At 35.1% G+C, this 27,399-nt stretch overlaps 1 protein-coding gene across 1 annotated transcript in view; it reads left to right on the forward strand.

Annotated features, from left to right (window-relative positions):
- LOC126881999 (intraflagellar transport protein 140 homolog) overlaps nucleotides 1–27,399 on the forward strand; it is a 335,998-nt gene that overhangs the window by 302,480 nt on the left and 6,119 nt on the right. The window contains exons 16-17 of the mRNA XM_050646764.1: nucleotides 6,234–6,452; nucleotides 23,111–23,309. Of these exons, the coding sequence (XP_050502721.1) occupies nucleotides 6,234–6,452; nucleotides 23,111–23,309 (418 nt within the window). The remainder of the gene's footprint in view (nucleotides 1–6,233; nucleotides 6,453–23,110; nucleotides 23,310–27,399) is intronic.

Here is a 27,399-nt window from a genome sequence, read left to right on the forward strand (position 1 = left end):
AATTCGTATTTAGAACGACTAGAGCACCTATTCATAGTCAATAAGGTAGATGAAAATATGAAGATCTCCCTGTTCATTACACTTGCAGGTCCTATGGTTTATCATTCTCTCAAAAATCTGGTGGCCCCAAAAAAACCAACAGAATTAACATATGCTGAAATAAAAAGCAAGTTAATTCTTCATTATGCGCCACCTGTGTCAGAAATTTATGAGAGATTTGTGTTTTATAACTGCCAACAAAAAGTGAATCAGTCAGTTAGTGATTACATGGTGGAACTGAAGAAGTTATCCAGCACATGTAATTTTGGGCAATTTTTAGAGGATGCACTGAGAGACAGGTTTGTTTGTGGCATGATGGATGAAGGTATTCAAAAAAAATTGCTTGCGGAAGCAGGTCTGACATTTGCTAATGCATGTCAGATAGCCCAAGCATCGGAAGTAGCCCAAAAACAGGTTAGGAGTTTAGCGGACACAAGCAGTAATGTCAATAGCTTAAAAAAATCTGGCTTCCAGCAGTCTAGCAGTGATAAGGTAAAATGTCCTAAGTGTGGAAGGAAGCATGAGAAAGGAGATTGTCCAGCGTCTAGGTGGAAGTGTTACGGGTGTTCTAAGGTGGGACATGTTAAGAGATTATGTCCAAACAAGAAAAATTCATCTACCATAGGGGTTGTAGAAGAAAGTGAAAGTGACAGCGTGTTTCAGTGTAACGAACTCAATGAAGATTTGTGGAAGTTGAATATGTTAAAAGATGAAGCTTCAGCGGCGCCACACAAATTAAAACTATTATTAAATGGTGAGTTATATATTGATTTTGAGGTTGATACTGGAGCTTGTAAGTCAGTAATATCTGCAGATGGTTACAAAATAATGTTCGGTAATCAGGTAAAATTAAGTCCTGTAAGTTATAAGTTAAATGTGGTTTCAGGGCAAGGTATTAAAGCTATCGGAGAATGTAATGTCAAGGTTGAATTAGATAATAATAAGTTTATATTGCCACTAACAGTAATAGAATCTCCAAAGCAGTTTACCCCCTTATTGGGTAGAAATTGGCTCAATGTCCTGTTTCCTGGGTGGCAACAGAAGTTTTCATCTGGATTTGTAAATTTCCTTCAAGGCTCAAATACTGTCAGTGAGTTGAAACTCAAATTTCCAGTAGTGTTTGACAATAATTTGTGTAACCCTATTAAGAAATTTAAAATTAATTTTAGTATTAAAAAAGATGCTATGCCTATTTTTAGAAAACCTTATTCGATGCCATATGCATTAAAACACAAAGTAGAGGAAAAGTTGGGCCAAATGATTAAAGTTGGGATTCTAAAACCAGTTAGTTTTTCAGAATGGGCCTCGCCCATAGTAATAGTCCCAAAAAATGTGGAAATGATGTTAGAATCTGCGTGGATTTTCGAGTCACTGTAAATAAGGTCTTGAATGTAAATCAATATCCTCTTCCTATACCAGCAGACATTTTTGCGAGTTTAGCAGGTGGAAAGATTTTTTGTGTTTTAGATATGTCTGGAGCATACCAACAACTTCAGGTGCATTCAGATTCTCAAAAATATCTTACCATTAACACTCACATGGGTATGTTTAGGTATACTAGGCTTACATATGGAATTGCATGTGCACCAGCTTTGTTTCAATCTGTTATAGACCAAATTCTCTGTGGTATACAAGGTGTTAGTGTGTACTTGGATGATGTTTTGATTGCTGGTAGTTCTTTGGAACATGCAAAGGAAATTTTAGGTAAAGTATTAAGTAAATTATCTGAGTTTAATGTAAAACTAAATGTAGACAAGTGTAGATTTTTTGAAAATCAGGTTGAGTATTTAGGACATTTAATAGATAAAGATGGTATACATCCTACTAAAGAAAAGTTAAGGGCCATTGTAGATGCTCCAGAACCCAGAGATTTGACACAGTTACGTTCATATTTGGGTCTAATAAATTTTTATAGTAAATTTGTACCTATGTTATCAAGTCAGTTAAGGCCCTTGTATAAACTTTTGGAGAGAGGTCAAGAATTTTCATTAAATAAGGAGTGTATTGAAGCATTTGAAAAAAGTAAAAGATTAATTTGTGAAAATGATGTCCTCGCACATTATGATACAAATAAAACCATAGTGATAGCATGTGATGCAAGTGCTTATGGAGTGGGAGGTGTGTTGAGTCATAGAGAAAGTAACGGTCAGGAGAAGCCAATATTTTTTGTTTCAGGTTCCCTCAGTAAGGCTGAAAAAAACTATTCACAATTAGAACGTGAAGCCTTGGCTATTATCTTTTGCGTTAAAAAATTTCATAAATTTATTTATGGTAGATCTTTTATTTTGGTCTCAGACCATCAACCGTTAAAAATACTTTTTAACCCAGATCGCAATATTTCAGTATTGTCTGCTTCACGGATTACTAGATGGAATGTCATTTTATCAGCCTATAGCTATACTATAGAATATAGAAAGGGGTCAAAGATGTATGAGGCAGACATGTTATCACGATTACCTTTGAGTGACGTAACTGGTATTGATAGTTCAATTAATTCATTTAATTTAACAGAGGATTTACCTATTTCATATGAGGATGTAGCTAAAGTCTCATCAAAAGATGGTATTTTGTTACAGGTGATGGATTTTGTAAAAACAGGTTGGCCAAATAAATGTGGAGATGGTGAACTTAAACCATATTTCTTGAAAAGAAATGAACTTTCTATTGAAAGTCAATGTTTGATGGTAGGTATAAGGGTGGTAATCCCCACTGTATTACGTGAAAGTATTTTGGAATTAATTCATGAAGAACATATAGGTATCGTACGGTCTAAAATGTTAGCTAGAGCAGTAGTGTGGTGGCCGGGGTTGCAACAGGATATTGAGACAATGATCAATAGTTGTTAGGTATGTCAGATAACGCAAAATAATTCTGAGAAAGCTTTAGTGTCTTGGCCTAAAACTGAAAATGTATTTGAACGAATACATGTTGATTTTTTTTATAAAAACAATTGTACATTTTTAATTATTGTAGACTCTAAATCAAAGTGGGTTGATATACATGTTATGAAAAAGGGTACTTCAGTATTACACACCTTAGACAAGTTGAAGGTAACTTTCTCTTTGATGGGTCTGCCAGTTATGCTGGTGAGTGATAATGGTCCACCGTTTAACGCTACTGAATTTACAAGATTTTGTCAAAACAATGGAATAACCATTCTAAAAAGTCCACCATATCACCCTCAGTCAAATGGGTGTGCAGAGAGACATGTTCAAACAGTCAAAGCTGCATTGGAAAAATGTTCCATTCAACAGTCGGAGCTCACTATGGAGCAGCAAGTGGTAAATTTCCTATTTAAGTATAGAAATACACCAAGTGCTAGTACTGGGTTAAGTCCCAATGAAATGGTTTTCAAAGTTAAACCTAGAACCAGAATTGACCTTTTAAAACCCAGAAAGGAAGGGAAAGTTATGTTCAACAAAAATGTTGACTATGTAAAACAAGATGTCTTTACTACAGGTGAAAAAGTGTTAGTGGGCAAATTAGGTCCATATGTTCAGGACAAATGGGTAGAAGGGGTTATTGTAAGATGTGTAAGTGCAACTACATATTTTGTAAAGGTAGATGATAAAATTATGTATAAACATGTGAATAATTTAAGAAAATTAACTAACACACGTGTAAACTTGGATGTTGAAAAATGTACGGAGCTTTTACCAGTATCACATGCAAATGTAGGCAATGACATGGTTCCTATAGCTAAAATTCCAAATTCGGATGAACAAGACAAAGGAAATTTGATACAGGTAAAATCTCCATCCATCCAAACAGAGGTACACCCTAGTAGTAGCCTGTCACAAGCAGTTAGTGGTGACTGCGCAGTAAATTCACCTGGAACTGAAACGTCCCTGAGACGTAGTTCCAGGATAGGCAAAAAACGTGTTAGATTAGACCTTTAGTTTAGTAGGGAAGGAAATGTTGTATATCTGTTAGTGTTAAGTTAGTTACAGATGGAAATGATGGGTAACACTTAGCAGGACTGACAGTGTGTGTCATTTTCGAAGTCAGTTATCCAAGCTAGTGGTTAGGGAACATACGTATTGTATCCGACTAGACTATATAAAGTTAATTGTGGCACTGTATGGGTAATGTACATTAAATAAAGTTGTTTAACCGAATCCACATTTAATTGTCAGTCTATCAAGTATATTACATAACAGTTTATACCCAAGCCATTCCAGTGTAGTTGTTTGAACACATCTTCTAGCGCTTGGTTGAATAGCTTGGGCGAAATGGTATCTCCTTGTCTTACTCCTCGGCTTATTTTAATAGGCTCCGTTTGTTTCATTAGCTTAATAGTTGTTGTTGCCTTATCATATATATTTGTAATTAAGTCGGTATATCTGTAGTCTATTCTGCTGTTTTGTAGGGAATTCTTTACTGCCCAGTGGCAGTGGTAGCGGGTAGGAACTCCTTTGGATAGTCCTATCAGGGAAAATGAATCAATCCCTGCCCTCCGTAGATTCCGGGGGTTTCCTGACCCGGGAAACTAGTACCTGTTTAGGGTCCCTTGTCCAGGGTTACGGATGAAGTCCACAACGGCAGTCCATGGCGGAGAAGAACACCTTCGGTACGATATGGATGGCGGACGTGGCAACCCTCTTGATTTTAGGGTTTGTATGGGATCAAAGCAGCGCAGCGTCTGACTCAGAATGAGCGGCTGACAACAGCGTCTGACCCAGAATGGGCGGCTGAATGAAAACTCGCCAACCCGCCTGACAAGCGTGGCGTTTTAATGTCAAAAAACCCTCTTCATTTTTATCCCTATTGGTTCGAATTTCATTATCTTAATTTAATCCCCGCATTTTCAACCCTATCTACAGTTGCGTCATTATTCATCTGAAACAAGGTCTAAAATGGCGCGTATTTCAATAACGACGCAACTACCGTGTGGTGGCTAAGCACATAGTTACAGTTCTGTCGCTTTTGTATATTTGTATCATCTGTACACAGTAATTTAGAAGTTAATTACGCAATAAAAGGAATTGACAAAATTTGCAGTTACGTCATTCTTCTTCCAGACCAGCGATAATCTCAGTACTGTACCTACATACAAAGGGTGATAAGAACAATTGTGAAAATTACCCATAAATAGCTGTGACCGGATCTTTGAGACTTTGAGTAGAATATATGAAGAGGTTTTGAAGAATTGAGTCGAGAAAGAATATTTAGATACTGAAGCTGAAGAACAAGCAAGATTTCATTCGGGACGGTCCACTATTGACCGCATTTTCTTCTTAACCTTACTAATAGGAAAAAGATGACACGGAATCCAGAAATTCATATGTTGTTTGTCGACCCACAGAAAGCCTAGTGTCCCATTGAAGAAGTTGTGGAAATCAATGGAAAGTACGAATATTAATATAGAATTAATAAAAGCCCACAAAGTACTATAATGGGACATAAATAACAACACGGGTTGTAACATAAATTGTATTGAAGTAAGGATATTGTCTGTTCCCAACTTTATTTAAAGTATACCTCGAAAGTGCTTTAAAAGATGTAGATAATATACCTTAACAACACTGTGCTATATACGTTCAATTTTGCAGACGATCAAGTAATATTGGCTCAAGATTATGACGATTTAAACTACAAGTCCCAAGAATTAATTTAAGAGTACGATATATGGGGCCTAAAAGTTAATATAAAGAAAACTGAATACCTGTGCATTGGAGGGCAACAAAAAGATTTCATATTAGACGACAAAGCACTGCTATGACTGCAAATCTCTAGGTATCAATATTTCGCACCATGGAACATTACACAAACCCATAAGAGGAAAAAATATGGCAGGTAAATAGCCATTACAATGTTAAACAGTATTTTATGGGACCAATCCATCAGCAAAAAAAATAAAAACAGAAATGGATATTCGGAGAAAATCTAGGAGAGAAAGGATTAAAAATTAATGAATTCCCACAGATGTATTATCAACAAAACAACTTATCTGGTTCGGATATATACAAAGAATGGATAAACAACGAATAGTTGGAGAGAAGGAATAGATGAAGAGATGGGAGAAAATAGAAGAGAACCTATGGAACGACCGGACGAAGTGCCGATTGGGAGTCGGAAAACGACTGGGATGTTATAAACCAACATTTTGTAGTAGTGGTACTATTTATTTTAAAAATGTTTTATTTTGTATTATACTTTACTACCTTATTAATATAAATTAATATTGGTTTTAGATAAAGGCCATGAAGGCTCTATTGAAATCAGGAGATACCGACAAAATAATATTCTTCGCAGGAGTTTCTCGTCAAAGAGAAATCTATATTATGGCTGCTAATTATTTGCAATCCGTAGATTGGCAGAACCATCCCGAATTCCTTAAGAATATAATTACGTTCTATTCAAAGGGTAAAGCACTAGATTTATTGGCCAATTTCTACGTGGCTTGTGCTCAGGTAAGATATATTTTTTTATTTCTACAATATTGTAAAGTTCTTGTGAAACGGTAATTTTATATATCTATATAGTCAAAACCATGTTTTGGGTTTAAGCGATGATCAGGGGGCCTCAAACAGTTACTTCAAAATTATTGAATTTCCTATATTTAATTTAACGTTCAGTAAGAATGTTTGATTTGGTTCTATAAAAAGCAAATTAAATAAGTATAATATTTATATACAATGTTTTTACACGCAATAAATCAGTTGCCAGTTCAAGATGTGAGGTAGCTGAACCTCAGGACCTGTCCAACTCATGTGAGGGTCAAATGGTGCCCGGTGCTTAATCTTGTATTATTTTTAACATACATGTTATTTAAAACAATTTTTGTCAATGTTTCCATAACTGTATCATTTTAAATGGTCTTTACCCATATATTTTCAATGTTGGTAGTTTAGCACTGATGATGATCTTTATTAAAATCGAAAACGTTCTGCATATGTGATGTAGCGTTTTAAGGGAATTTTAATAAATATGTGGATTCAGAAGAGGACGCAGCACGGTGGATCAAATTTTCCTGCTGCGTGAGATACAAGCGGAAAGCTACGAATACGGGAAATCTACAATGGCCCTATTCATCGACTTTAAACAAGCTTTTGACAGAGTTAAACGAAAAGAAATATACAAAGCACTATGTGAAATTGGAAGTAGTGAAAAATTAATAAAGATGGTAAAAGTTCCACTCAGAGAAACAGAGAACAGGGTTAAAATAAATGGAAAGGAAACAGATAAGTTTAAGGTCGGTGAAGGGGTACGACAAGGAGACCCACTGTCATCATTGTTGTTCAGTATCCTTCTTGAAATGGTCATCAGAGAAGCCGAAATTAACAGGACAGGACTTGTATACCAACGAAAACACCAATGCTTGGCATTCGCTGATGACATAGTACTGATAGCCAGAAGTACTTAAACAATAATTAAAAGAAATACTAAAAAGACTAGAGGCGATAGGAAGAAAGAAAGGGATATACATAAACGAAGAAAAGATTAAATATATGGAATGGACAGAACGAGAATACACACAAGGACAATATCTGACAATAAACACAGAGGCAAAAATATATCCATTCGAAGAAGTAGAGAGATTCCAATATCTAGGAGCGACATTCACTAGGAGACCAAATATAAAAGAAGAAATCCAAGCGAGAATGATGGCTGGTAATCGTTGTATCTTTGCTCTAAACAACTTATTATAGTCGGAGAGATAGAAGCGGATTTTGTGTGTGATAAGTAATATGAAAAACTATAACGGGATATGTTAAATTAGTTGTGTACATGACTTTCCCCAACGGCCCGAAACCAGAGTGGGGGACGAAGGTAGTTATAAGGGGTCAAAGTCGCGGTTTTTATTATTTTTTGTGACGCTCATGATCGAGTGCACCAAAATTTGGGAATAAGCAGGTCATGACGTAACTAAATAAACTCTATACGCTCTGAGCTTCGCTGGTGTCGCTCCTGGCGGATTACTATTTCAACTTTCACCGGTAATTTTTAAATTTATTATTTAATTGTTATCGCTTAATATTTACAACGCTAAAAAGTAATTAAATTGTAATAGATTTTTTTAAGATTTTGCTAATCATTTTGACGTTCTATTGATGAAATATTAATTTCTTACTTCGGATACTTTCACAATTATCGTGTAGATGGCGCTAAGATTAATTTATAATTACATATTACAGAACATTAAAAAACGTAAATTCAGTATTTAAAACGTAAGTATATTTAAGGTAAAAATATATACCACAGCTTTGACCAACTAATATTTTTTATAATTAATGTTAATTTTAAATTAATCACTTTGACATTTATGTCAAATTTCCGGTAATCGTTTACAGACTTGCCACTACTGGCGCTCGCGAATTTATAAATATCCCCTTTACGTACGAGCTCACAGCGTATAGGGACGGAAAGCTGCGTGGCCGATAAAGGAGTGGGAGTAGGGCTGAATATAAAAAATATAAAGGGTTTTTTGCGACGTTCGTGATTGAGATAGTGCACTAAAATTTGGGAATGAGTAGACCATGACATAACTAAGTAAAATCCCCAGAGCCGGAAACCAGAGTGGGGGACGAGGGTAGTTACAAGGGGTCAAAGTCGCGGTTTTTATTATTTATTTGTGACGTTCATAATCGAGATAGTGCACCAAAATTTGGAAATAAGTAGGTCATGACGTAGCTAAGTAAAATCTCCAGGGGTGGAAGGCTGCGTGGCCGACAAAGAGATGGGGCAGGGGTTAATATAAAAAATATAAGGGATTTTTTGTGACGTTCGTGATCGAGATAGTGAACCAAAATTTGGGAATAATAGACCATGACATAACTAAGTAAAATCCTCAGAGCCGGAAACCAGAGTGGGGGACGAGGGTAGTTATAAGGGGTCAAAGTGGCGGTTTTTATTATTTTTTTTGTGACGCTCATGATCGAGATAGTGCACCAAAATTTTGCCATCAGTAAAAACATGGTTATAAGTTCCACATGCTTCCCACATAAAGACATACATAAAATGACATGGATTTCACCAGATGGAATCACAACCAATCAAATTGACCATGTGCTGATATACAAAAGGGCAGCCAGTAGTATCTCCGATGTGAGAACACGACGAGGAGCATGCTGTGGATCAGACCATCTTTTACTACAAACCAAATTTAGATGCAGAGTTAACAGGGAAAGAAACGAAAGACAACAAAGAACAAACAAACTGGACCTGGAAAAACAGAAGATCCAGGAATGTAAAGAGAAGTTCGAACAAGAAGTCGTAAATGAGTTAAGGACGCTAGAACTGCACTACATAGAGGGCAAATGGAGTAATATCAAAACAGCAGTACTGAGAGCAGCAGCGTCCACCCTAGGAAACAAGAAAAGGGAGAGAAGAGGAGCATGGTTTGATGACGAGTGCAGACAAGCAATAGAGGAATGAAATGAAGCACACAAAATGTACATAACAAGAAGAACACGGAAAAGACGAACATTATTTGAAGTCGCAAGACGGAAGACAGACAAGATATGTAGAAAGAAAAAGAGAGCCTATGAAAATCGACAAATATAAAAAATGGAAGAAAATTTCAAAAACAACGAAATTAGAGGGGCATACGAATACCTAAAAAAGACAAGAAGTGGGTATAAACCTCAAACAAGTCTATGTAAAGATGAAAGTGGGAAAGGAAAATGGGAGAGGATAGGCTACCAAAAAGAGCACTGAATGCTAGAATGCAGGGAAAGAGACCGGTTGGAAAGCCAAGAAAGCGCTGGGAAGACACAGTAAACAGCGACGCACAAGCCCTTTTAGGAAGGTCCATGTCACCAGCCCCCCTTTTTCAATTTGAGGATCAAAAAAAAGCTCATTCGTTTGTATTGCGTTAGTACTGGATTGTATCTTCCTTCATTCGTTTGTACTGCCCCCACCCTTTTAAATCTGCCTGGAGGGGCTGGTGACATGCCATCCCCCCTTTTTCGATTTGAGGGTCAAAAAAAAGCTCATTCGTTTGTATTGCGTTAGTACTGGATTGTATCATCCTTCATTCGTTTGTACTGCCCCCACCCTTTTAAATCTGCCTGGAGGGGCTGGTGACATGCCATCCCCCCTTTTTCGATCTGAAGGTCCGGGATGGGTATGTTCGTTTGTACTGCGTTAGTATCGGATTGTATCGTCCTTATTTTGTTTGTACTGCCCCCACCCTTCTAGATTGGCCTGGGGGGGCCAGTGACATGCTACCCTCTACTCTGCACTTTTTGCCTTCTGAATGTCGAAAATAGGCTATTTCGTTTGTACTGCGTTAGTACTGGATTGTATCACCCTTCATTCTTTTGTACTGCCTCCACCCTTTTAAATCTGCCTGGAGGGGCTGGTGACATGCCATCCCCCCCTTTTTCGATATGGGGGTCCGGGATGGGTATGTTCGTTTGTACTACGTTAGTATCGGATTGTATCGCCCTTATTTTGTTTGTACCGCCCCCACCCATCTAGATGGGCCTGGGGGGCCAGTGACATGCTATCCCTCTAATCTGCACTTTTTGCCATCTGACGTCGAGAGTAGGCTATTTCGTTTGTACTGCGTTAGTACTGGATTGTATCACCCTTCATCCGTTTGTACTGCCCCACCCTTTTAAATCTGACTGGAGGGGGATCCCTTTTTTCGATCACGGGGTCCGGGATGGGTACGTTCGTTTGTACTACGTTAGTATCGGATTGTATCGCCCTTATTTTGTTTGTACCGCACCAACCCGTCTAGATTGACCTGGGGGGCCAGTGACATTCTACCCTTCTACATTTAAAACAGGGGAGGATTAATGCTAGGAGTAAGGACACAAAATTAACCAAGACTATTATAGTAACACCGCGGGTGTAAAATTTGGTAAATTCGTCAAAAATGTAACGAACTACATTTTGAAACTGAAAAACAGGCTTTCAAGCCACTCTCCGTGGGGAATGGAAAGTTACACCCTCAGATGGATCTCGGAGTAGTTCTACGCTACCGATTTGAAAAATGGTACATGTATTTGTTGGAGATATTTTGAACACCATTTTCGATCAGAAATCAGAGGAGCGACCTTGCTTTTTCCTACTAGGAAGAAATTTATCCATCCCCTCAATAAATTTTACAGTTTTACACGCTATCGATATGAAAATCAAAGATCTCATGCGGCGCATTCCGAAATGCACTCTTCGTTGTAAAATTTCAAACTCTCTGGATAACTGATTAACTGAAACATACATACGGCAGAATTTATTGGAATCGAAAATTATTAAAAGTATTTGGAACATTAAATGAAAAATTCCCACAATCAATGTCTTTCCTACCATCTAATGCGAGAGACCAGATAACAATAATTGCCGTTGCTATGTTATGGTATTTTGTTTTCTAGAAAGGTTTGTATTGTTCATTTATGACTACAATGAGATTCAGAATTTCCGTATTCCATTTGCAAAATAAATATAGTGTCAAAAACTTGCTTACACATTTGACGCACTGTCCGTCAACGTGTTAATTGACTCTACAGATTCAGTGCCAAAACGAGACATTTTTATAGAAAAATATTTGCAAATATATGAAATGCCAAACTGACCTATTAAATAAACAATGACAGTGCAATTTTAGATTTTTTTACTATAGAATTATCGCTGTATTCGCGGTGTGCAAGTACTTGGAAAGGGAAACGAGAAACGACCGTGCGCGAGTCGCGGAGAAATATTGCAACTATCTTAAATAATTCATATTGTCAATTGAAATTGTCAAATTGACCTATATTTCATACTTTCTGTCATTGACGCAGAAAAATTATATATTGCTCCACAATATTGATATGATATGCAATTATTATATAAAGGTAAATTTAATTAATTGTATTTTGCTTGCAGTATTGCATTTTAATAACTGATTTTATTTACTACATACAATTGTTTACGTTTGCTAAACATAACCTGCATCTTATTTTTTCTTCTTATTATTTTTTTGGACTATGGTCTTGACAATTATCCAGCAACCAGGACTAATATAACTGGCCAATATAATTAAAAGTGCGAATAAAAGTACAGAGCGTAGAAATAGAGGTCGCTTTGCCGAACTTGCACGGTCCCAATAGACCAGGGCGGATCTGTTTTGAAGTGGATGTGAGAGGTGGCATTCCAATTTTTGCAGATAAAATTAGGTGACAACTTCAGTAATTATAATTGGCTTATGCTCCTTCTCAAATATGTCCGGAACATTAATAAAAACATTCAAATATTTAAAAATTTCGAAAAACATCGATTTTTTTCAACTATTCAATCGTTTTTAAAACGATTCATTTTGGAACAAAGTCGTAGGGAAATAAAATAAAGATAATTTAATTTTTTATGATATACAACTATAAAATACACTTAATAGATTTTGCATAATAATTTTGCAATCTAAATTTTTTTAAAAAAGTTAAAATTTTTTATAAACTTTCTGAACAAAAAGTAGACCATTATTTAGAAATTTGCTAATTTTTTTACATATAAAGATACGCCCTACCTATCTAATACACTTTACAGAACTTAAGTTGGTTTATTTAATCGGCCTCAGCAATGTTTTAAAGTTATACACAATTTTTTGGCTTATAAACAAATACAGTGAAGACGTTTGAGTTAATAAATACGAATAAATTCATTTTTCTGTTATTTATCAAATAAACATTTTTTTCTGTTTTAGGACAACAGTAAAATGTATCTCGAATTAACTAAATTAAATACTTTCTTCTGTTTGTCTCAATTAATTAAAAAAAAATTTGGGCACCCTGTATAAATAATTATGTAATAAATAGAGAATTGAATAATCTTTCAAATAAGCTAGCACACGACCCACATTTTCATTTAAAAAAATCATCGATTACGTCATCACACCCAGATGGATGACGTTAGTAGTATGATAGATATCCCAAAAATTATAATTTAAATATAAAAATCGACCTGTTTAGGGATTTACCTCCAGAGTTGCCCATTCTCGAGAAAATGAATTTATTCCAACTCAAACGTCCTCACTATATTTGTTTATAAGCAAAAAATTGTTTATATCCTTAAAACAGTGCTGAGGCCGCTTAAATAATCCGATTTTAATTTTGTAAAGTGTATTGGATTGGTAAAGTACCTCTCGATATGTAAAAAAATTAGCAAACTTCTAACAGGTCTACTTTTTGTTCAGAAAGTTTTTAGAAAATTTGAACTTTTTCTAAAAAAATTTAGATTGCCAAATTATTATGCAAAATCTATTATGTCGATTTTAATGAAATTTGGTGGACGGATTGAGTATGTTGTAAGAATTTTCTAAGTAAAATACGAAGGTTCTAAGTGCAACCAAAGTGGTTGAAAAACATTGAATAAAAAGAGGCTTATTTTGCCCTCTTATTTTCTATTTATTGCTATTTTGCAGAAAGGATAATCATTTAAGATATTTTATACCAGTCGTGTCGTATATCATACAAAATTTAATTATCTTTATTTTATTTCCCTATGACTTTGTTCCAAAATGAATCGTTTTTAAGTTACAAGCAATGAAAGTTGAAAAAAATCGATGTTTTTCGAAATTTTTTTAATAATGTTCTAAACATATTTGAGAAGGAGCATAAGTCAATTATAATTACTGAAGTTTTCACCTAATTTTATCTGCAAAAATCGGAAAGCCACCTCTCACATCCACCTCAAAACAGATTCGTCCTGGTCTATACAGCGATAATTCCATAGTAGAAATCAAAAATTGCAATGTCATTGTTTATTTAATAGGTCAGTTTGGCATTTAATATACTTGCAAATATTTTTCTATAAAAATGTCTCGTTTTGGCACTGAACCTGTAGAGTCATTAACACGTTGACGGACAGTGCGTCAAATGTATAAGCAAGTTTTTGACACTATATTTATTTTACAAAATGAAATACGGAAATTCTGAATCTTATTGCAGTCATAAACGAACAATACAAACCTTTCTAGAAAACAAATTACCATAACATAGCAGCGGCAATTATTGTTATGTCTCTGACGGTAAGAAAGATATTGATTGTGGGAATTTTTCATTTAATGTTCCAAATTCTTTTAGTAATTTTCGATTCCAATGAATTCTGCCGTATGTATGTTTCATTTAATCAGTTATCCAGAGAGGTTGAAATTGTACAGCGAAGAGTGCATTTCGGAATCAGATCTTTGATTTTCATGTCGATAGCGTCTGAAACTGTAAAATTTATTGAGGTGGAAGACAAGGTCGCTGCTCTGATTTCTGATTGAAAATGGTGTTCAAAATATCTCCAACAAATACATGTACCATTTTTCAAATCGCTACTACTCCGAGATCCATCTGAGGGGGTAAATTTCCATTCCCCATGGAGAGTGGAGGGTGGCTTGCAAGCCTGTTTTTCTGTTTCAAAATTTAATTCGTTTCATTTTTGACGAATTTGACACCCGCGGTGTTACTATGTGCAAGGTTTGGCTGATTTTGTATCCTTACTCCTAGCACTAATCCTTCTCTGTTTTAAATGTAGAAGGGTAGGGGTAGTATAAACAAAATAAGGGCAATACAATCCAGTACTAACGCAGTACAAACGAAATAGGCTATTTTTGACATTCAGATGGCAAAGAATGCATAGTAGAGCGGTAGCATTTCACTAGCCCCCCAGGCCAATCTAGACGGGTGGGGGCGGTACAAACAAAATAAGGGCGATACAATCCGATACTAACGTAGTACAAACGAACATACCCATCCCGGACCCCCATATCGAAAAAGGGGGGATGGCATGTCACCAGCCCCTCCAGGCAGATTTAAAAGGGTGGAGGCAGTACAAACGAATGAAGGGTGATACAATCCAGTACTAACGCAGTACAAACGAAATATCCTATTTTCGACATTCAGAAGGCAAAAAGTGCAGAGTAGAGGGTAGCATATCACTGGCCCCCCCAGGCAAATCTAGACGGGTGGGGGCAGTACAAACAAAATAAGGGCGATATAATCCGATACTAACGCAGTACAAACGAACATACCCATCCCGGACCCCCAGATCGAAAAAGGGGGGATGGCATGTCACCAGCCCCTCCAGGCAGATTTAAAAGGTTGGGGGCAGTACAAACGAATGAAAGGTGATACAATCCAGTACTAACGCAATACAAACGAATGAGCTTTTTCTTGACCTTCAAATCGAAAAAGGGGGGATGGCATGTCACCAGCCCCTCCAGGCAGATTTAAAAGGGTGGGGGCAGTACAAACGAATGAAGGGTGATACAATCCACTACTAACGCAATACAAACGAATGAGCTTTTTTTTGACCCTCAAATCGAAAAAGGGGGGGCTGGTGACATGGACCTCTTTTAGGAGTCCGTGTATGGAGAAGAGCAGCAACAGACAAGCAAGGGTGGAGGCAAAAAATAAAGGAGGCCAAGGCTAAATTGGGGCTGTAGTGCCGTAGAAGAAGAGTTGCCATTTACCTACGATCTCACCAAATATAAAAGTGACGTCAGGCGTCATATATACTCGGCATTACTTCTAGCCAATGAAATGTTCGCTGTAATAGGAATGGCATGTCAAGAAAATCTTATTATTCCCTATACAGGGTGTTAGTAAATAAGTATGAACAATTTTAAGAGCTAATTCTACATGAAAAATTAATACCAGTTTGCTTTATCAACATATGTCCGCAAATGCTTAGTTTCGGAGATACGGGGTGTTGAAATTTTTATTTTAAACTGCCAATTTATTTATTCCTCTAAGACCAGTTAAGCTATAAAAATGAAATTTGGTGAGTTTTAGGAGATAGTTATTACGAATTTTTTGACATACAATTTAGAATTTTGTATTCATCATTGGCGCGCCTACGGGCAATGGTCTGAATTTTTTTAAAGAAAAAAATAGTACCCCACTGAGATATTTGGAATTAAAAATTATTTTTAAATTCCACGTCTAATTTATGATAAAAAACCTTTCTTTCCTTTTTTTTCATATGATGTACCGTTTTTATGCAGACAAATAAAACATCTTGGCGCGTATTTTTCGTTTCTTAATACATCAAGAACTATCCAATATAATAATACTAAACTAGAACAATAACAGAAAATATTACTAATAAGATTTCAACAAGTCGTAAAGCTGCAAGAAATGCTTAAAATGATCTCCTTTGCAGATAACAGAAGAATTTTATATTCATCATTGGCGCGCGTACGGGTAATGGTCTGAATTTTTTGAAGAAAAAGATAGTACGCCACTGAGATATGTCAAACTAAAAATCATTTTTGAATTCCTCGTTCAATTTACGACAAAAAATCTTTCTTTCCTTTTTTTCATGCGAGGCGCCGTTTTTATACAAAAAAAAAACATCTTAACGCTTACCAAGTATTTGAGGTAGTTTCAATATGCATAGAAACTTAGTTCAAATACTTTGTAAACGTTAAAATGTTTAATTTTTTTGCATAAAAACGGCGCCGCATATGAAAAAAGGACAAGAAAGATTTTTTGTCGTCAATTTAACGAGGAATTCAACAATGATTTTTAGTTTGACATATCTCAGTGGCGTACTATTTTTTTCTTCAAAAAATTCAGACCATTACCCGTACCCGCGCTAATGATGAATATAAAATTCTTCTGTTACCTGTAAAAGAGATCATTTTAAACATTTCTTGCAGCTTTGCACCTAGTTGAAATGGTATTGGTAATATTTTCTGTTATTGTTCTAGTTTAGTATTATTATATTGGATAGTTCTTGATGATGTATTAAGAAATGAAAAATATGCGCCAAGATGTTTTATTTTTCTGCATTAAAACGGTGCATCATATGAAAAAAAGGCAAGAATAATTTTTTATCATAAATTAGACGTGGAATTTAAAAATAATTTCTAATTCGAAATATCTCAGTGGCGTAGGTACTATTTTTTTCTTTAAAATAATTCAGACCATTGCCTGTAGGCGCGCCAATGATGAATACAAAATTCTTAATTGTATGTCATAAAATTTGTAATAACTACCTCCTAAAACTCACCAAATTTCATTTTCATAGCTCAACTGGTCTTAGAGAAACAAATAAATTGGCAGTTTGAAATAAAAATTTCAACACCCCGTATCTCCGAAACTAAGCATTTGCGGACATATGTTTATAGAGCAAACTGGCATTAATTGTTCATGTAGAATGAGCCCTTAAAATTTTTCATACTTATTTACTAACACCCTGTATATTTTTTCAAATTCAAAACATGGCAACAAGGGGAAAATTTCGTGCGAGCCGTATTGTTTGACTTCAACCATAATATCACCTATACATTTTAACATATACACAGATCAGGCTTTGAAAAGATGGTATAGAAAATGTGGAACAATGGGCATACCAGTACAAGAGAATATATTACATTCACAACTTTTCGCCGATGACCTGTGGTGTCATGGTGCCGGATCGCGCCGGAACGGCGTTCCGGCACTGGTTAAGAAAAGAAAAAAAAATAGAGAATTTAGGTTTTGTAAATAAAATATTTTGAATTAAGCAAATGCACATTTTAAAATATGCAAACGTAACTTGTATTAAAAAAACATTGAGTAATATTTTACTTGTAAGAAAGTTAAGGAAAGTGCGTTCCGGCACTGCTAATTTTGCCATGACACCACTGCCGATGACCAAGTCATTTTTGCACAAGAGAGGGTGGACGTGGAATATATGATAAGGAAATTAAAGGAAGAATTTCAGCTATGGGGACTAAGTTTAGAAGAGACCATTAAGAGTTGTAATACTTTAAGTACCTACTTAGGATCAATGATGGCTTCTTCTTTTTCTTCCTTCTTGTATGTAGGCTTTAATACCTGTTTCTTCTTCAATATTATATAGCCTCCTAAATTGTTTAAATTATCGCACCATCTTTTTCTTGGTCTGCCAATACTTCTCTGTCCATTTGGTGACTTATCTCGTTCTATTCGTACTATCCTATCCTCTGCCATTCTACTAATGTGTTCGTTCCACTCCTGTTTCCGTTTTGTCACCCATCCATTAATGTCTTCTACATTGCATGATCTTCTTATGTTTTCGCTTCTCTCCCTATCCAACAGACTTTTCCCTGATATTCGTCGAAGTATTTTCATCTCTGTAGTTTCTAGTAGTCGTCTCTTTTCAGATGTGTCAGGTCTGCCGTGTATGTCAATATAGGTCTAATTGCTGCTTTATAGATTCTTGCTTTTGTGTCTTGTCTTAGGTGTTTGTTCTTCCAGATTGTGTCATTAAGAGATCCCGCCGCTTTACTTGCTTTTAAGCTTTGTTGTCGTACTTCTTCTTCAACATCTCCGTAACTGGTTCTATCTATTCCCAGATGTCTAAACCTTGCTTCCTGCTTTATTATATTCCCATCAATTTCGATTTTACATCGTAGTGGGTATTTAGATGTTGTCATACATTTGGTTTGTTCTGCTGATATTATCATATTGTATTTCTTGGTTGCTGTATTGAAGATGTGTGTTAATCTTTGGAGATCGTCTTCTGTCTCGGCGATTAATGCGGCGTCGTCTGCATAACATATTTGGATTTCTTTGTTCCCCATTCTGTAACCATGACCTTTACGTACTGCTTCTATTATTTCGTCTATTATTATATTAAAGAGCAGTGGGCTTAACTAGTCACCTTGTCTGACTCCGCTTTGTATTTTACTGGTACAAACTGTGTTAGTTTTCCATTTATCTTTGCCTGTATTCGATTGTGGAAGTAGATGTTTTCGATCGTTTGTATAATATTGATTGGTATGTTTCTTCTACACAGTAAGTGTAAGACGTCTCCGACTTGGATGCGATCGAAAGCCTTTGTCAGGTCTATAAAACATAGATATGCGTGTTTATTGTACTCGATGGCCTTTTCTGTGATTTGTCTCAGTACAAATACGGCGTCTACGCAGGACCTTCCGGATCTGAATCCTTGTTGTTCATCTGATAAAGTTGTTAGTTTATTGATTTTGTTGGTTAGGACTATTGTGGTTAGCTTAAGTGCGGTGTTCAGTAGATTTATACCTATATAATTGTTGGGGTCTTCTTTGTCTTCTTTCTTCTTCTTCGATCAGTCATGGCACTTGTATGAAAGATATAGAAATGAAAAGAGTACGGGGAAACAAGCCACGAAAGCACTCCATGGAGTGATATAGAACAACACTTTAACCAAAGAAAACAAAAAAATGATCTTTCAGAGTATAGTGCTGAATATTACCCTATATGGAGCAGAAGTATAGCAAATGACAATAACAATACGAAATAAAATAAGAACAAGGAAAGACATCTTTAGATTTAATTCGATTCAGGGGCCACCACCATCGGCTGACCCAGGTTTCTACTTTTCTCTGTCTTCAGAGCCGCCTGTAATGTATCCCGAAGCGAACTAAATCCGGCTGTCCAACTAGGCATATTAATAAAATATTAAATGCGTACGGACGCGTTAGCGACATCTATCTAGAGACAGAGAAAATTCTCTACAGGTCGGAATGCAGAATCCTTGGTGACTATCTATTGCCTGAGCTGTTTACAAATTTATAAAGACACAGGCCGATAAATAGCGGACATGGGAAAATCTACAATATACATTCATCACCTGGGCCTCGATTATTGACCCTTCGCTTCGTTATCGAACGTATTCGCTACGTATACTAAACAGATACGAAGCGAATACGTTCGATAACGAAGCGAAGGGTCAAAAATCGAGGCCCTGGCCGCTTATCTAGATAAAATTACAAAATTTAATTCGATTCGGATCCGAAGAACAAGACAAATGATAATGCGTATACGAAACAGACTCTACAGTGGCGTACTGAGCATGGTTCCGCGGGTTCCGCGAAACCAGGCCCGGGCGCAAATGGGCCCGCTTTAACTCGATTTTTGCTTCTTTTTTTTTCTAATTTGATGGGGACATTTTGAACTACACAAGTACATAGTAGAAAATGTAACTGCTTAATAAATTTTTATTTTGGTGCAGTAGGTATCTACCTACTTATAAAATAAATAAAAACGAAAAATACCTATTTATAAAAAAATTTGAAAACAAAATTTTTGAAGAAACATAGTAAACGCCTTTCTAATGGTTCTGTACTCGTTTTTACCTGCACGCTATAAACCGAAGCCATGATTTCAACACTTTTTTTAACCGCCTGCATCTGCTAACCCAAACACTTGTATTAGCACGATCTATGAATTAAGTTGTAAACTAGGAAGTTGTAAAATTTCAGAAATTTAGATATTCAATGCAAGTGTTGCTTTATAAAAATAATCCCAAGACAATAAAGTCGACGTTCCATGCTCCTTGTGTTCTAGATGAATTACGACACGAGTCGAAGGCATAATTGTGCTCGTTAAACAATAAGCCTATACTATTACATTTAATCTATTTTATATTATATGCTCTGTTTTTGCTCTGTTTATGCCAGGAGGTGTAATTCAAATTCACTGCTCCGTAATGTTTGTTTGTTATTGGTGCAACCTGAAGTAAGTTTACTCCACTGTTATGAAATTTTGATATTATAGGCATTTTATAGGTGAATTAAGTTATATAGGCGATATTCTGTGTATTCTGCGTTATTACTTTAATTTTTAAATTTTTAGTCTGGTTTTATACAAAAAGCAGTTGTTTTTAGAACTCTTCAGCGACGTATTACTATATTATTATTATTTAGTTTACTATCAAGGTATTCAACATCCAATGTGGTTTACCGTATACCGTCGGTCTTGTTCTGTAGCATTAACTTTACGTTAGATGTTTAATTTTACTTCTAACTTCCAACCTTAATACCAGTCAGTGTCTATTGACTTGGTGTAGCGCAAAACAGACAACTCTTGTCTAGGCATAGTGCTAAGCCAATTGACAATATGCTTTGTTTTTAAACCAGTAGGAGTAAATTAAAGAGACAGATTCACATCCAAGAAGGTCACTAGAAAAATCACCAAATACATCTTCTTTTTTGGTTGATCATGTCGGCTTTCGACGGTAATCCATAATAGATACCAATATTTATTTAAACTTTACTGTGATTATTGATATAATGTTATTAGATGTATAATATTTTTAGAGGTTTGCTTCCGACGTTCCGACCAGATATACATACATATCATTTATAGTATTCCACATTTTTTTGTGTTTTCATGAATTTTATTTTGATAGAAGTTGTTTTTGTTTTTTTTTTAAACTTATTTCTATATTTAAATAAACTTTTAAGCTTATTTCTATAGTTTTTATAATCAACATTAAGAGCGTAGGCGCAAATATTTACTGATATATAGTCGGTTCGCTAAACTCAGACACAACTGGCTAGTGATTTTAGTAAGTAATTTTGCCAATTTTGGTAAAATTGGCAAAAAAATTACTAAATAGTTAATAATTACTAAATAGTTAGTAATTTTGCCAATTTTGGGAAACTTAGCAAAAAATAAAAAAATTGCCTATTAAAATCACTAGCCAGTTGTGTCTGAGTTTAGCGAACCTACTATACTTAGTTTTTCTTTCTTTGCGCAGCAAATTACGTGTAATAAATTCTTACTGGTATGGAGATATAAACATTGGTTGACAATGGCATTGTCATGATTAACTTAGAGATGGCTTTTGAATGTTCTTGGATAACCGTTACTTGTAAAATCGCTTAAATTATTAATTCAGTTAATTAATATGATCATTTTTTCACTATGTATTCCGTGAGTATAATAATTTATGTACTATACAATTAAAACTAATAATCGAGATAAGAGTCAAAGTGATTTTTTTAATAATACATTGTTATTATGGAACGCTCAGATAAATTTTTGGATCACAGAATTTATGCTGGTGTATTCTCTGCTTGGATCTTCCATAAATATTAAACAATTAAGGGGCCGTTCAAGTATTACGTAACGCAGGTTGGGGGGGGGGGTTTCAAAAATTGCGTTACGCAATAGTTAAACGCCCATTAGAGTGCGTTACGTTGGGGGGAGGGGGGTCAAAAATCTTCAAAAATCGCGTTACTTAATATCACATCTTAAGTCAATTATTTATCAAATACACCATCAATATTATTTGATAAACAACTCAAAATATTGAAGTAGCCGTGTCAGTATCAAATATTTAGTAAGCTTGTTTGTCAATGTCTTGTCACCACATTCTGTTCAACTGAGAGCTTTGTATGACAAAGATAGCGAATGTTCGATTTGGAAAATATCACCACAGGCATGGTGTCCATTTTTTACGAATCCTGAAAAAACTAGTTAATATTTTTGAAAAATTTATGCTCAGAATGAAGGACTACATTATTTCCGAGGGCCGAAAAATCCCTTAGAATAAATAAAAAATTTCTTTTGAATGAGACATTTGAAATTAAAAATCACACTAAATTTTCTCTTTTTTCTTTTCACTCCTGTAACTTATTAAAATAAACATTAAAAAAGTTATCAGGGACTTTCGGCCCTCGACAATAACGTAATCTTTCATTCTGCGTTTAAATCTTTAAAAAATACTTATTAGTTTTCTCAGTATTCGAAAAAAATTAATGCATTTAAAATGCATTGGACCCGAAATTTGCGCCTATGCCCTTAAGTGTTGGCGAACATTGCTTTATTAATTTCTTTTTAAGAAAATTTCGTCGCTTGATTAAATATATCAACCCCACCGATATCCAAGGTTTTATTTTTGATATTTTTTTATTTAAGCTTTTTGTCTCCCTAGGGGTTTGTATGTAATTATTTAACTTATTTATAAATGTATCATACAATAATTTGAGAATCCATTTTATTGATATAAATTGCATTCCAATGTTCATTTCTTAAAAGCTGTTTTAGTTTTCCGATATTAAGATTTTTAATTAATTATGATTGGAGATTTAGATGTAGAAAATTTTTGAGTTTCATTATGTATAAAAACAGCTGGAGTAAAGTGATCAGCCATGTCAGTATGAAAAAGGATAGGATTAATATTAATTTACTGTTTTAAATTAGTTTAAATTTTTACAAAAATATGATGATTTATATTTAATGTTTATTAAAAACTTTTGATATACAATGTGTGTTTTTATTGTTCGGGGGGCCCGCATCCGAACTGGAACCAGAGCCGGCTGATCTATTAGTACGCTACTGAGACTCTATATGTAATGAATGCGCCTAACTTTAATTAAAATATATTTTAAACACATTACACATCTCTTTTTATTCAGGTGGAAATTGACGAATTTCAAAACTATGAAAAAGCTTATGGAGCTCTTACAGAAGCTTCCCGATGTTTGCAGAAAATAACGGAACCCAGAGATCCTAAGCAGATACAAAGGGCAGCTGATATTGTGCAACAACGAATCACGTTGGTAAAGAGATTTGTTGATATTCGAAAATTGTTCGAAAGAGGTGATGGACAAACTGGTAAGATAATACTTAAGTATATTTTATTTCCTACACTGCTTTACAATGGGAAATTTTTTTCATGAATTAATTTTAAATAACTACAATCTCCCGATAGTATAGAAGAAGAACTATTATAAGTATTGTCTGAAGTTTGTGTACAAAGAAAAGAACCTTCAATTCAAACTGTAAAAAATAATAGTTTAAACATGGCCAAAAATTATATCTAAAGATTAAAATTATGCTTTCTTATACAAAATTATAATTTTTATTGTCTAAAGACTGTTGATAAAATTGATACTTAAAAGCTTAACTCAGAAATAGAGGTGAAGAAATGAACAACAAATTGTACCTATAATTAAATTAAAAATAAAAGTATATTAATCCTCAAAAATCGGAAGGTTACCTTTTCTCTTTATACGATACATTTCTTATCTTCTTCATGTGCAATGTCCTTTCAGAACGTTGGTTACCATCATAGCTATCTTAATTTTATTTAGTGCAACCCCAAATTGCGTGCTTGTATCAATACCATACCAATCTCGCAAGTTTTTCAACCATAAAGTCTTTCTTCGTCCTGGTCTACTATTTTCCCTTGCATAATATGCATAATATTTTATAGCAACCTATATTTGGGACCTTTCATTACATGTCCGAACTACTCCAGCTTTATCTTCTTGGTGCTTTTTATAATCTCAGTAGTCTTGCTGAGACGTTCTAGTATTGTGGAGTTTCGAATCTTCTCCACCCAAGAAACCTTTAAAATACTTCTACAGCACCACTTTTTGAAAGCCGGCGATTTATATCACTTTTATTCACAGTCCAATTCTTGGCACCATAAAGTAAGACGGAGAACACGTAGAAGCGAAGTAGGCGCATCCTCAATGCCAATTTTAGGCTTCTGTTACATAATATCTTGGACATTGGACATCCTTCTAAAAGCGGCTCTGGCCTGAGTGGCCTGCTTAATTCTAGATCTAATTTCACCGTGACTCTCTGCGTTACAATTTAACTGATATCCATGGTAAACAATGTGATCAATTTATTCAAGTTTGATACTATTTACATTTATGTTATACAGTGCTAGTCAAAAGTCCGTACCCCCCTCGTATCTTTTGAACGGTTATACCTATAATAGTGAAATTTAGAGGGAGGAAATAAACGGACGTAAGCTTCTTAACTAGTCATGACAGGTGACGTAATAGTGACAGATGACGTTACAGAGCCACTGTGACCGATAATTTTAAATGGGACCTTATGGCAAGTGATACCTCGTTTGAAAGGTATTGAGATACCTATTCAGTCATACTAATTTTGTTTGAGTTTAAGCTAATTTTGATGAACAAATAAAATAAATATAAAATTGTAGTTTCGCATTTAATTAATAAAAATTCAAAATTCCGCCTATGATTACTTGTCAAACAGGTTGACGTTGACGTAAAAACTACTAGAGAATTAAAAAACGTCAACTCTTTTGACAAAAAATGCATAAGCGGACATTTGAATTTTTATTAATTAAATTCGAAACTACAATATTATATTTATTTAATTTATTCACCAAAATCAAAATCAACCTAAACCCAAAAAAATTAGTATGAGTGAATAGGTATTTTAAATACCTTTCAAACGAGATAATACTTGCCATAAGGTCCTATTTAAAATTATCAGTCACAGTGGCTCTGTAACGTCATCTGTCACTATTACGTCACCTGTCATAACTAGTTAAGAAGCTTACGTCCGTTTATTTCCTCCCTCCAAATTTCACTATTGTAGGTATAACCGTTCAAAAGATACGAGGGGGGGTACGGACTTTTGACTAGCACTGTATAGATGGTTTTATATTCTGTTGTTCGCTTATTAAAGTGTTTTGGTTTTCTGTATGTTCAGATCCAGACCTGCTTTCTTACAGCTCTTAACGACACTGTCAAATTAATAGTGTTTGTAGATCTTGTTGAATAGAAGCTAGGGGTACTTTGTCGTCCGAATATCGCAAATTATTGATGACTTCATTGTTCACAATTCTGCCGTCTTGTTTTTTAGAAAGTGCATTTCTGAATATTATTTCGGAGTAAACGTTGAAAAGCAGGGGCTCTCTGCCGTACTCCTCTGTTCATATTAAGAGCTTGTGATTCCAAACTGTCTACTAAAACTGACGTTCTTTGATTCCAATACAAATTTGAAATTATGCAACGTCTCTGTCATCCAAGCAGTAACTAAAACTGCGAAATTGTACCTTTAGGTAATGTTCCGCGTACTAGGAAGTCTAATTTATTCTTTCTTTAGGCTTTTATGTATGAAATTATTAATGAGTTCATAGTTCATAGACATCAAGCCATTACCTTAACTGCTGGGTTCATGGGTATCACTTGCCTAGATATATGCCGCAACTCTTCAACTCTATCTTACAGCACCTACCATTTGCTTACTATTCAAGTACCTACGTACGTGTAAGACACTACGAGTGCTTGTGTCCTCTTCCACAAACATATATCGACTGTCTCTCGATGATTTAATCGCTTGAAGTAGTCACAGATGTTGGACTTTCATTCTATTGTACCAGTATCGTTTAAACCATTTGTTTAAACCCTCAATATTTTTATTTTAAGAACGATTTCCGAAATGGAAATCTAAACCTCAAAATAAACGTATTTTTAACTATAATTGTGTTATTAGTTTAGAACTTAAGCAGTAGGTGCATATCTACACTTGAGTCCACGAGTCTTTATCCTTGCGTCATTAATACCTGGCGAGGTAAAACACATACTTTTTATCTAGCATCATTCTCTTCCACGCATGAAACTAATGACAAACCAGGTACCGCCTTTTATTAAGTAAAAACACATGTTATTTTTATACCGGATTTATACTCAGCCCTGTTCGACAGGGAATTGGACAGGGAAGTGGGCAGCGTGAATGTGTAAATAGCTCACTCGCGCTGTTACTCGTCATGCTACTGCCATTGCACCTACATACCCAAAGAGTCGGTTCTAGTGGCGGAAGTCAAAGGAGAGAAGTCAAAGGCGGGTTTGCCGCCGGCAAAGCGGCAAGTGAGTAAGGGAGCAAGACGATGTTGTTGTCACATTCCTTTCTTGTGAGTCGTTCGGTAATGAGTTGTGGGGACATTGGCGAGGAACTGATGTGAACACCTCACTCGCGTTGATATCGTATTTCGGGCAATATTTCCGTCAACCGCAGCAGCAGTGGCAATAGCTGAGTATAAATGCGGCATTATGAACGATCTAGACTCAGTACATTGAAAAGAGATAGGTACAAAAAAAGACGTTTGGGGATGTTTTCACATATTTTAAGTACAATTTCTGACGTTTTGGTTTGTTTACTTTTGTGGCTGTCAGTTTGTTGAATTTTTTGCTGTTATTTTGTCGAATTTTTGCATTTTGAAGTTTTTTATTGGGACCGTGCAAGTTCGGCAAAGCGACACCTATTTCTACGCTCTGCACTTTTATTCGCACTTTTAATTATATTGGCCAATTATATTAGTCCTGGTTACTGGATAATTGTCAAGGCCATAGACCAAAAAAAAAATAAGAAGAAAAAATAAGATTCAGGTTATGTTATTAAATCGTAAACAATTGTATGTAGTAAATAAAATTAGTTATTAAAAGGCAGTAAAATACAATTAATTAAATTTACCTTTATATAATAATTCCATATCATATCAATATTGTGGAGCAACATATAATTTTTCTTGTTCAGTGACAATAGATATGAAATGCACGTCAATTTGACAATTTCAATTGACAATATGAATTATTTAAGGAAGTTGCAATATTTCTCCGCTATTCGCGCACGATCGTTTCACGTATCCCTTCCAAGTACTTGCACACCGCGAATAGTATACAAACAGTTGTTTTCACAAGTAATTTTATATCGGAGTTTGAAATTTTATGGTAAGTTTATGTTATTTTAGGATTAATTTTGACAACGTACAAAGCTAACCTCATTGACACAGTTAAGGAATGCTTGTGTTTAATGTTCCGCCAAAGTGAATAAAGTAACAAAAAGAAAATACGTCATTGAATATTTTTATCAATTGTTTATTTATTTATTAATCAATGATAATAAAATAATTTATTAAGCTACTTCAATAAAT

The sequence above is a fragment of the Diabrotica virgifera genome, chromosome 3 (genome assembly GCF_917563875.1).
Source record: "Diabrotica virgifera virgifera chromosome 3, PGI_DIABVI_V3a".
NCBI lineage: Eukaryota > Metazoa > Arthropoda > Insecta > Coleoptera > Chrysomelidae > Diabrotica > Diabrotica virgifera.